This window comes from Cryptomeria japonica, chromosome 1 (genome assembly GCF_030272615.1).
Source record: "Cryptomeria japonica chromosome 1, Sugi_1.0, whole genome shotgun sequence".
Classification (NCBI taxonomy): domain Eukaryota; kingdom Viridiplantae; phylum Streptophyta; class Pinopsida; order Cupressales; family Cupressaceae; genus Cryptomeria; species Cryptomeria japonica.
This window is the reverse complement of record NC_081405.1, coordinates 558,473,050-558,485,880: the sequence shown is the minus strand read 5'-3', so window position 1 is coordinate 558,485,880 and position 12,831 is coordinate 558,473,050. Positions and strand designations below refer to the sequence as shown.

At 39.2% G+C, this 12,831-nt stretch overlaps 1 protein-coding gene across 1 annotated transcript; it reads left to right on the top strand.

Annotated features, from left to right (window-relative positions):
* Positions 1-8,873: 8,873 nt before the first annotated feature.
* LOC131858082 (phloretin 2'-O-glucosyltransferase-like) lies at positions 8,874-9,284 on the top strand. Its single transcript, XM_059211039.1, has one exon. The coding sequence runs from the start codon at positions 8,874-8,876 to the stop codon at positions 9,282-9,284; it is 411 nt and encodes a 136-aa protein (XP_059067022.1).
* The last annotated feature ends 3,547 nt before the right edge of the window (positions 9,285-12,831 follow it).

Sequence of the window (12,831 nt, the reverse complement as noted above, 5' to 3'; positions counted from 1 at the left end):
CTTGCAAACCTAATCCCCTTCTAGATTCTTCTAACCCTTTCCTAATTAGCCTAATCCATCCCCTAAATATTGTCACATTCCTAAGCAAAGGGAAGTCACTTTTCAAAGCCTAAAAGTCTTTGATAACCATTAAAGGCTTTCAACCTTCAACCACTTAAATCCTCAAAGTCTTGGATAACCTTTGAAAGCTTCCAACCTTCAACCACTTAATCCACAAAGTCTTCAAAAACCATTAATGGTTAAACCAAACCCTCCTACATGGTTAAAACATTTGTTTTGACTCAACCTCTACCCAACCCAAGGGTCTCATCAAGCCTTTAATGCTTTGACCATGATTATCTCTTAATCATTTGCACAAAGGTTTATCCTTGCATTAACTCCTAATCCAGTGGGTAATCCTAATTTAGGCTTGACCCTTAGCCTTTAGATAACCATGAGGTCTTCTCAGGCCTTTAATGCCTCCAACCTCTTCTCTCAACCCAATCTTATGTTGACACTTGTCACCATTTCATTGGTGCAAATTGTGCACATGGATCCCCAACTTTCAAGCTTGACCCTTGATTAAACCTTTCAATCCTGGCCATCCATTGCTCCATTTTTCCTATAAATAGAGCCCATTCCTTCATAATCCAGATCCTGAAAACTTGTATGCATTTAGGCTATAGACATTTTTAGAGAGCATTTAGCATAAGTAATCTAACATCTTGTCTTTTTGGTTAAAATACATCATTTTAGCATAAAAATAGCTTTTCATTTCATGTTTGGAGCTATACTACAATCTCAATCCTCCATAAGCATCCATAGTGCAAAAAGCTGCTGAGAGCTACACTATTTTGGAACTTGGAGAGGAGAGGAACAAGGGAGAAAGGAGCTAATATCATGTTAAGAGATAGTTGGAGATATCTCATTGTCTTACTTCTTTAGTTAGATTCATTAGCATGTTTTTAGTGTCTCCTTTGGAATGCCTTCATAGATTTAGTTTTTGATTGACTAACTCTAACGTCTTGTGTGTTTTGTGTTGTTTGATCAAGGACTAACATTTTGCCATTTAGGAGGGCATCAGATCTAGTTAGCACTTTTTGCATTTGGCTTGAGTTGGAGTAGTATTGGGATGACTGACCTCTTAAAAAGTCTAGATGCTACATCTATCTTGAATTAGACTAGTATCAAGATGACTGACTTTTGGATGTCTAAAATCTTGACTTCTTTAAACACCACTTAATATAATAAATATTTTTTTACGATGGATAATTGATAGGGGCAACCTACCAACTTGGAGCTCGCTCTAGGTTTGAAACTCATTGATTAAAATAAGGTGAGTTCCTCTCCCCCACCCCCTATCCCCTTATAAATATTAAATGAACCATTCATGTTCATCAGAAATAAATTCATATAAACTATAATTCATAAAATTATATAAGACAATAAATTTAACTATGCAATTAAATCTTACAAAATAACAAAATGAAAAACTATAACTATTAAAATATTAAATCTTATTTAAAGATCATATCATTTGATATATATAAAATTTTATGAGGCAATTTTAAGATTGATTTGTGTGCTCTTGCATGACGTAAATAAAGAATAAAATAATAAAACCTTGAAAATAATAAATCTATATTGCAGCTCCGATTTCTATCCAATAAAATTTTTAATCTTTAGCAATTATATAAGTACTAAAAACAAACAAAAGTTGTTAAATGATACAATTATGTGGGGCTGCTCTTAAATTTAGGTTCACCCCAAGTAGCTCTTAAGCTAATCTGTGGGATTGTCCGCCTTGAGCTTTGGTCCGTCCATTAGAAAACAAAGGAAAATTTTCATACAAAAGGTGTTCAAGTTGGGCAGATTCCCTTGTGATAGATGATGTGCATGCACTTCGACTTCTACGGAATCCACTCCAAGCTCTTTGGATTAGATCTATAGAAATTTGTGTAAATGGCCCATCACCCCTGCTTTCGACGTTTAATATTGCTAAGGTGCAATTGTTGCACATAAATGAATTAATCGTTGATTTTAATGATGTTCATAGGATCATCTTTATGTCAGGGAGTAACTTTGTTTGTCATCGTTGGAAATATGTGTGGAATTGTGTAGGTAATTCCTTACTGAGTGTGATCAGAAGCAAATATGAAACAGTGGAAAAATATTTTTATATATTTTTTAGTTTTTTTAGAGATTAGTAATTTGTATTTTTGAAGGCCTTCGGGGCATTTTAGCCCTTGAAAGTTTGGCCTATCCTTTAGAACGTTTCTGTAGGCACGTTCTTTTAGGACTTCGCCTCCAACTCTTGGAGACCTTTCCAACGAGTTAAACGACTCGTAATTTTGAGTCCTGTGCTGAAAGTTATGCCTAGTTAAAGTTAGGACAAATCTTATATAGTTTTTTTTGAAAATTTTATAGTTTTAGATTTTATTATGTAAATAAACAAGATGTGACTGTTGGGTTTCAATTCTCAAGGAGTTGTTGGTGACCCTTGGAATCCCTTGGACTGGTATATGTTGGATTTTTGAATTGAATAGATCACTTTTTGGCTTGCTTCAATTATATGCTTTCTTGTTCATGTGAACATAATTTAAAATACCATAGGTTCTCACTTAGATGTTGTCATTCGAATCCATAATTCGGATAAGTGGTATCAGAGAAAGTTCGCTCTTGTATGTTATATCACACGCGATCAACATATTAAAGATTGGGGTTGGAAACAAGGAATCCTTCAGACTACCTTCCTTTGAGACGCACCCGATCGCAGATGGCTAAGTTGCAGACCGACGATGACATTAAAGCATTAGTTGCAGATGCACTAACAAAACAACGTGAAGAAATGATGGAGCAGTTCAAGCAAATGCTGGAAAGTTGTGGGTCACAAGCAAACCCACCATTCACGAGGTATACACCATTCAAGATACAAGTGAATTTCGATATACCCACATTTCAAGGAAAGATCGATGCAGATGTTGTTGATGATTGGGTTTCAAAACTGGAAAGATATTTCTTTGTCAATCAATTTTCAGATGAAGAGAAGATAAATTTCGCTCTCCTCAAAGCTGAAAATCATGTGTAAGATTCGTGGGAAGCGAAGTTAGCATCCAAGGCAGCAAAAAATGGCAGTACTTTTATTTTTAATCAACAACCCACATGGGGAGAATTCATGGAGCACATAAAGGAAGAATATTTTCCTATTGATACATATGAACAAAAATATATGCAGTGGCAATTGCTTCGACAGAAGAAGGACCAAACTGTTCAAGAATATACTAATATGTTTCATGCCTTAGCAACAAAGCTTGGCATCAAAGATTGTGAGAAGCATCGAGTTTTGAAATATCAAAGTGGACTCCACAGGTACATCCAAACCGAAATGGAATTCCTGAACATAGAGACTTTACCTAGTGCATATAAATTTGCTACCAAAATTGAGGAAAAATTCAAATAGAAAAGGAGGGATAATTTCACAAACACCAAATGGAAGGGTGAAGATGGCAAAACTACATGGAAACAAACCTCTAAGGAACCCTCTCCCAGTTCACCAACAAAAAAGACATGGAGTATGAAGAAGACACAAGAGAATGATATGTGGTGTGAATTCCATAAGAGTCCCTCTCATAATACAAAATATTGCATAACCATAAAAAGCTTAATGATGGAGACGCATGAGGACAAGGCAAAATCTAAGGTGGCAGAAAATTGCACAGAAGAAAGTCATGAATAGGTCATTGAGGCTGATCCATATGCCACGATAGCTACTACAAGGATAATTCCCCAAGAGGATGAGGAGAGATTGTTCCATTCCCAGATGTGGGTCAGAGGAAAAGCCCCACACTTTATCGTTGATAGCGGAAGTCAAAAGAACCTAATATTAGTAGAGACAGTGAAGAGATTGAATCTGAAAACAACAACCCACCTGCAACCCTATTCAATGGGATGGGTTAGTCAAGGGAGAGATATCCAGGTGCACCAACAGTGTCGCCTTTCATACTCCATAAAGCCTTTCAAAGATGAGGTAATCTGTGATGTGGTTCCTTTAGATGTTTGTGATGTTCTGTTGGGACAACCATACATGTACCGGCGATATGGTGTTTATGAGTCAAAGCCTCGCAACGTGACAATCAGATTAGGTGAGCAGAAATATCGAATACTAGAGGTAAGCCCTGCATACACTACCTCTTTGATTAGTGCCAAGCAATGTAAGAGGTTGGTTGCCAAAATGGGAACATTCATTTTATTGATGATTCATTCATTCTGAAGAAAGGAAAATATTTTATCATTCCCATGCCATCACAAACACCACAACACTACAGAAAAGATCAATGGATCAAATTTTGATGAAATATGAAAATCTGTTTAAGTTACCAACTGGGGTACCTACACACTGCCAAGTGAGACACACTATTGATTTGATACCAGGAACTCCATTACCTAATGAACCAGTCTACCGTAGGTCAGTATTAGAGAATAATGAGATTAAGAGGCAAATACAAGAATTGATTGAGAAGGGACATATTCCTCCAAGTGCATCACCCTGTGGCAACCCCATTGTTCTAGCAAAGAAAAAGGATGGAACCTGGAGACTTTGTATTAACTATAGGGCCTTGAAAAAAATTTCAGTCAAAAATAGGCATCCACTTCCCTGGATAGATGACCTCTTGGACCAGCTTAGAGGGGCCCGATTCTTCACCAAAATTGATTTAAAATCAGGGTACCATCAAGTACCATTTGAATCAGCCGATGTGTGGAAGACAACTTTCAAATCTAAAGAGGGATTGTTTGAATGACCAGTGATGCCTTTCGGTCAAACAAATGCTCCAGTGACATTCATGAGAATGATGAATGATATACTTAGACCATTCACCGATTCCTTCGTGGTGGTATATCTTGATGACATACTCATCTTCAACAAAACTTGGGAGGAACATTTGCAACAGGTGGAAAAAATTCTCTCAACCTTACAAGATCATGGGATTTATGCAAACAAAGAAAAGTGCTCCTTTGGTATGCAGAGTATCAGATACTTAGGATATGTTATTGACAGTGAGGGTGTCCATGTTGATCCGGAGAAGATACAAGTGATTAAGGACTGGCCGTCTCCTAGAAATCTCACAGAGTTACGAAGTTTCCTCAGGTTGGCAAACTTTTATCGCAGATTTGTGTTGGGATTTTCCCATTTGTCTTAGCCTCTAAATCAGTCATTGAGGGGGGGGGGGGGTGGTGCGGCACAAGAAAAGTTTAAATGGACAAGTGCTCAACAAGAAGCATTCGAGGGGCTAAAATGAAGGTTATGTTCTGCACCAGTTTTATCTCTTCCTGACCTGCAACAGTCATTTGAAATGCAAATAGATGCATCAGAATATGCTCTAGGGGCAGTCCTCATGCAACATGGTCATCTAGTTGCATATCACAGTCAGACTTTTTTTGATACAGTGTGTCGGTATGCCACTTACGATAAGGAACTGTATGCTATTGTTCAAGCTTGTAAGTAGTGGAAACATTACATTTTGGGTAAGGAGACTGTCATCCACATAGATCACAAACCTCTTCAATTTTTGCAAACACAAGGGAAGTTACAGAATGATCGACATCAATGATGGTCAACATATCTTCAACAATTTCACCTCAATATTCGCCACAAGAAGGGAAGTACTAACAAAGTAGCGGATTATTTTTTGAGCATGCCTCTAATTGCAGACATAAGTATGGTTTTGAACTCATGTGGTCATCAAACTGAAGCCTGGGCTTGCTTGTATGAGAACGATGTTGAATTTGTAGATTTTTATAATCAATTGGTGAAGGGACATCAAGTGAATGACTTCTATTTGCAGGATGGAATGCTATGTCACCTTGGCTAAATCTGTGTGCCCAATGCAGAACACAAAAAGTTGATATGGGAAGCTCACTATAGTAAGGTTGCTGGTCATTTTGGTATAGGTAAGACTACTGCTATACTTTAGTGGTATTTCTATTGGCCAAAATTACGAAATGATGTTATTTCATATATTCAAGCTTGAACCACATGTGCTATTGCTAAGCCTGCCAATCCTAAAATTGGGCTGTATTCACCACTTCCTATTCCTGAAAAACCTTGGCACTCAGTTTCTATGGACTTTATGTCTGGTCTTCCTACCACCAAAAGAGGCCATGATTGTGTGTATGTTTTGGTAGATAGGTTCTAAAAAATTGTAGTAATAGTGGCATGTAAAAAAAAATTTTATGCAGAGGACACTGCAAAGCTCTTCTTTGAATACATTTGGGTTGATTTTGGTCTGCCGAATACCATTATCTCGGATAGGGACAACAGGTTTCTTAGTAATTTTTGGTCTACACTATGGGAAAAGATGGACACAAAATTAACAAAGTCTACTGCTTTCCACCCTCAAATAGATGGCCAAACAGAGGTAGTGAATCAGATGATCATACACATCCTATGAATGTACCACTCAAAACATCACCGTACATGGGATGAAAGTCTTCCATATGTTCAACATATCTACAACAAGACAATTCACAGTTCAACTAACCATAACCCATTTGAGGTTTGTCTTGGTTATCAGCCACTTGCACCCATGGATGTTGCCATACCACTTATTCACTCTAATTTGGTTCCACGTGTTGGTAAGGAGGAAGATAAGGCAACCCAGTTCATTGATAGAATTCATCATCTACAACAACAAGTTCATGAAATCTTGGTGCACACCAATAAGAAATATAAGGAGAGACATGATGAGCATCGTACTCCTCATAATTTTCAAGTCGGGGACAAGGTGTGGTTGCATATCCAGAAGGAAAGATTGCAAGGTGCTAATAGGAAGCTTCGTCCTCTGCGTTATGGGCCATACACCATCATCAAGCAAGTTGGTGATAACGCTTTTGAGCTTAATTTACCTCCATTTCTGGGTCTTCATCCAATATTCAATGTGGAACTCTTGAAGCCATGTTTTCCTCCACTATTAGATGTTGCAGAAACAATTTCCACTACATAATTGAATCCAAATGCAGCTACCCCATTCCAATGCGATCGGATTGTGGACACCATGGTGAAAACACTCAAACAACAACAAATTTACTTGTACAAAGTGGTTCGAGTAGGGAATATTGCTCAATAAGGAAAGTGGTTTACCAGGGAGCAGCTTCAAGAAAGTTTTCCACATCTCATTCAGAGTGTTGATGCAATGGGGCCCATTGCCTTCCAAAGGGGAAGTAATGATCAGAAGCAAATCTAAAACAGTGGAAAAATATTTTTTATATATTTTTTTAGTTTTTCTAGACATTAGTAATTGGCATTTTTGAAGGCCTTCGGGGCATTTTTAGCCCTTGCAAGTTTGGCATGTACTTTAAAATGTTGCCATAGGCACATTCTTTTAGAACTTTGCCTCCAACTCTTGGAGACCTTTCCAACGAGTTAAATGACTCGTAATTTTGAGTCCTGTGCAGAAAGTTATGCCTAGTTAAAGTTAGGACAATTTTATATAGTTTTTTGAAAATTTCATAGTTTTAGATTTTATTATGTAAATAAACAAGATGTGACTATTGGGTTTCGATTCTCAAGGAGTTGTTGGTGACCCTTGGAATCCCTTGGACTGGTATATGTTGGATTTTTGAATTGAATAGATCACTTTTTGGCTTGCTTCAATTATATGCTTTCTTGTTCATGTGAACAAAATTTACAATACCGCAGTTTCTCACTCAGGTGTTGTCATCTGAATCCATAATTTGGATTAGAGTGGGCGAATCCTTTTGACAAAGGTTGTAGTCAAATTCAATCAATAAGAAAAATATCAAACGGTTTTGAGAAACCTCATGTAGTGGCAGTGCCATTTCTTGCACTTGGTCATGTCATCCCTTTGATGGAGTGTTGTAACTTGCTTGCCTCGTGTGGTCTCACCGTCACTCGTATCACCACTGCTGCTAATGCACCCCCTCTCAAACTCCAAATGACCCATGTTATTTCCTCTGGCTTCGATATTCGCCTCGCAGTCCTAGCTACGCCACAAGTTGAAGGGTTACCCGAGGGAGTGGAAAGCTTCGACTAGGTTCCTTCCCAACAATCTCATCTAATTTTTGATCTGGTTGTTAAGCTTAAAAAATGTTTTAACTATTGGCTTGAAGACCAAATTGAAGGGAGGGAAGATCCTATTTGTATTATGCATGATGTACTTTTGGGATGGACTATGGAGGTATCCCAAAAACACAACATCGTTAGGGTGGCATTTGATACGTACAGGGCATTTGCTCTGACCCTGCTGCATTCTCTATGGCTTTTTGCCTCGCACAACGCATTGGAGAAAGAAGGCAATAGTCTTGTCCTGACCTTGGACCTCCCCACTCTAGTCAGATTACATAAGCATGAAATAGATGAAAATTTGTTTCAGAACTGGGCGATAGAGAGAATAGGAATGGTACAGACAGCCAACCAAGGATGGGGAATGCTCATCAATATGTTTGAGCAGTTGGAGCCTGTGTATCTTTGACACTTGAGAAATATGACAGGGAAAAAGGTATGGTCCATAGGCCCAGTACTGCCATCGACTTGCTTTGAAGGTGCAGTGAAAGGCGGCACCCGAGGTAAAATGGTAGACAACAACGAAGATAAATTGCTACGATGGCTAGATTCTCAAAGCTCCTTTTTAGTTTCTTATGTTTCGTTCGGAAGTCTTCCATTCTTAACAGAAGAATAGAGCAAGGTGTTCTCTAGTATTCTAGAAGCCAACGAAAATCCCTTCATTTGGGCTATCAAAGTGTCCCCAGAGGTGCAATCTAGGACATCCAACTTGGCTCGCACATATCTTCCGGAGGGGTTCCAAGAGCAAACAAAGAATAGAGAGTTGGTCATATGGGGTTGGATGCCACAACTTGTTATTCTCTCCCACCCATCAATGGGGGTCTTCGTGAGCCACTATGGTTGGAATTCTATGCTTGAAAGCATAGCTCTAGGAGTCACATTAATCACATGGCCAATGGTTGCAGATCAACACTTCAATTCTAAACTAGTCGTGGAGTGTGGCATTGGAATCCAAGTGTGCGAGCGTAGAGATGGAATTCTAGATAAGCAACGAGTGAAGGAGGGTGTTACACTTGTTTTGAGTGAAGACAAGGGGAAACTGATGAAGAGAGGGGCAGAAAAGTTGAAGGACATGGCTGGAAAGGCTATTGTATCTGGAGGATCTTCAAACACAAACTTACAAGATTTTGTTAGTGACATTCATAAGTTGCAGATGGCAAGAACTGTTGCACGGGAGGGATCTTTGAAAGCCCCAAAAGATGATTGTGTTCTGAAAATCATCTAAAGCTTACCATGTTTGACAACTGTTGTCGATTGTCTAGGTATCTTAGAAAATGAATATCAAACTTTTGTAGTATTTGTGTTTGAGCTTTACTTTCAAAAAGAGAGGGAGGGGGAGGCTTCATAAGGCAGTTCTTTCAATTCAGATCCCATGCTTCTTAATGGTAATGCAATAAGTTATTCATGGTGTCATTATGAGTCATATGGTGTCCTAAGGGGTCATAGGACACCATATGACCTCTTATAAAACAATATGATCCCTAATGATACCTAAGGGGTCATATGGTGTCCTAAGGGCTCATAGAACACCATATGACCCCTTAGGACACCATATGACCCATAAAGACACCTAAGGGGTCATAGGACACCATATGACCCCTCAGAACACCATACGACTCATAAAGATACTAAATAGTGTCCTAAGAGGTCATAGAACACCATATGACCTCTTAGGACACCATACGACCCATAACAACACCATATGGAGTCCTAAGGGGTCATATGGTGTCCTAAGGGGTTGTAGGAGACCATATGAACCTAACAACACATAAGGGGTCATAGGAAACTATATGAACCCTTAAGACACCATAGGACCTATAATGACACCATATGGTGTCTTAAGGGGTCATATGGTCTTCTAAGGGGTCATTGAACACCATACAACCCATAAGGACACCATACAAAGACACCAAATGGTGTCCTAAGGGGTCATAGAATACGATATGACCTCTTAGGATACCATATGACCCATAACGACACCATATGGAGTTCTAAGGGGTCATATGGTGTCATGAGGGGTTGTAGGACACAATATGACCCTTTAGGACACCATACGACCCCTAATGAGACCGCATGGTGTCCTAAGGGGTCATAGGACCCCATATGGCCCCTTAGGACACCATATGCTACATAACGACACCATATGGTGTCCTAAGGGGTCATAGAACATCATATGACCCCTTAAGACACAATATGACCCCTAACGACACCTAAGGGATCATAGAACACCATATGACCCCTTAGGACACAATACAATCCATAACGACACCATATGGTGTCCTAAGGGGTCATATGGTATCCCGAGGAGTCGTAGGACACCATATGACCCATTAGGAAACCATATGGTCTCTATCTCTTTCCCTCTAACTCTTTTTACCTCTCTCCCTCCCAACCCCCTTCTCCCTCTCACCCCCCTCTCTTATGTGTCTCTCTCCCTTTCATTATATCCCTCTCTCTCCCCATCTCTCCCTACCCCTCCCTTTCCCTTTCTCTATCTCTCCCCCCTCTCTCTTAGGCATCTCTCTCCCATTCTTTCCATTCTCTCCATTCTTTCCCTCTCCCTCCCTCCCCATCCCCCTCTCTCTCTCTCCCCTCTCTTCCTCTCTCCCTTCCCTTCATCTCTCACTCTCTCTCTCTCTCCCCTCTCTTCCTCTCTCCCTTCCCTTCCTCTCTCTCTCTCTCTCTCTCTCTCTCTCCCTGCCCTTCTCTCTCTTTTTTCTCAGTTATCTCTCTCTTTCCCTCTGTCCCTCCCACTCATTTTCTCTTTCTTTGTCAACTCTCTCTCTCTCTCTACCATGTCTCTCTCTTCCCCCCTCTCTCTTAGGCGTCTCTCTTTCCTATTCTCTTCATCTTTCCCTCTCTCCCTCCCCCCTCCTCTCTCTTCCCTCTCCCTCTCTCCTTCCCATTATTTCCCTCCCCCTCTCTTAAGTGTCTCTCTCTCAAATTATTTCCCTCTCACCCTCTCTCCCTTTCTCTTTCTCTCTCAAGTCTCTCTCTCTCTCTCTCTTTCCCTCTAACTCTCTTTCTTTATCTCCTATTCCCTTTCTCTTTCTCTCTCATGTATCCTTCCCTCTCACCCTCTCTTTCTCTCTCCCCCTCCATCCTCTCTCTTCTCTCTCCCTCCCAAGCCTAACCTAAGAGAGAGATCCCTAAGAGAGAGAGAGATAAAGACTAAGTGAGAGGGAGGAAGAGATGGAAAATGAGCACGAGACTAGAGAAAGAGCCTAGGTGAGAGAGAGGGTGGAGGAAGGGATGGGTTGAGAGAGAGAGAGGTTGATGGAAAGAGAAGAAGAGACTAGAGATAAAGAGATCCCATGCGAGAGAAAGGGAGGGAGGAAGGGAGGGGTTGAGAGAGAGTTGAAGTGAGAGAGATGAAGGAAGGGAGGGGTTGAGGGAGTGAGAGGGGGAGAGAGAGATCTCAAGTGAGTGAGAGAGGGAGGGCTCTCTACTTTTGTCTTTCTCACTTCATCCCTCCTTCCTTCCCTATCTATTTTTCTTTATCTCACACTCTTAAAAATCACTCTCCTTCTCTCTACCTACCACTCTTTTCATCCCTCACTACTTTTAACTCGCCCAACTCTCTACATCCTTCCCTTCATACTCTCTCTCTCTCTAAATATCACCTCCACTTCTATCTATCTAACCTATCTATATCTCTCTCCTTCTCCTCTCTCTCTATCTAGGTATTTAGATAAATATTTTAAGGGGGAGTGCAAAAAGGTAGGTAGATTATGTAGATAATAAGAGCTTAGTGATTATTGAAATTTGATTATGTTTGAGAAATTATAATATCTAAAGCTTGGAGAGAGAGGAGAGAGTGAGATATAGAGAGGTGAAGAGAGGATGAGAGAGATAGGAAAATAGATAGGTCTAGAGCTTAAGGGGGACAAATAGCATGAGATAAAGAGATAGCAAGTGAATGATGATACAAGCCTACTGATTACTGAAATTTGATTGTCTGAAAAATTATAGGATCTCCTAAAATCTAGAATCTGCATTATGACTCCTAGAGATGTGAAACTACTCTCAAACATCCTGACAATATATACATAAAATATAACTTAAAGTATAAGAACTTATACTTAAATGTTATATTTTATGTATATATCTTGCTGAAAAACCTAATGGAATGCTAAATGAATTGCATACAAGTCCATATTATTAATCTAACTTTATTAATTTGAACCCCATAAGCAGTTTGTCTTCTTAAAACGCCATATGTGCTTCATATTCAAAATACACTATATGCGGTTTTGTTTATTAAAACCCCGTACGCACGTCATATTCAAAATACCCTGTACGTGCTTTAGTTTATTTAGGTTTGTGAGTAGGCTTGGATGACAAAGCTGCGGGTTGGAAGTTTGATTTCCTTCCATTTCCCTCCTTTTTAACGTGTTTTGTTTTATCAACTTGGTTTCTTGACTTTGCCATCATCAGGTTTACACTTCATCAACAAGGTATTTCTAAAATTTCCACCATATTTTCACCCATCTTCTAAGCTTTCTAACCATATATTTTTTTTTAAATTTGAACAACAATAACATTATTCTTGAATTTCTTTTACCAGTGTCTCCATAGTTCTCAAAGACATATGTATACCATTTTTTTAATAACTTTTGATCTACTTATCCAAATTTAAAAACTATATATTATTGTAGTGCACTTGATTCTTTACAATTTAAAAAAATAAATTGCATTTTCGATTATTTTGGTGCAAGTTACGCTTCGCGCATGAACATGTACCTAATTTTCAAGATGTGCTCGATTCAAAA

Coding starts and splice junctions, on each gene's coding strand:
- LOC131858082 (XM_059211039.1), top strand. CDS start 8,874: ATGGGGGTCTTCGTGAGCCACTATGGTTGGAATTCTATGCTTGAAAGC.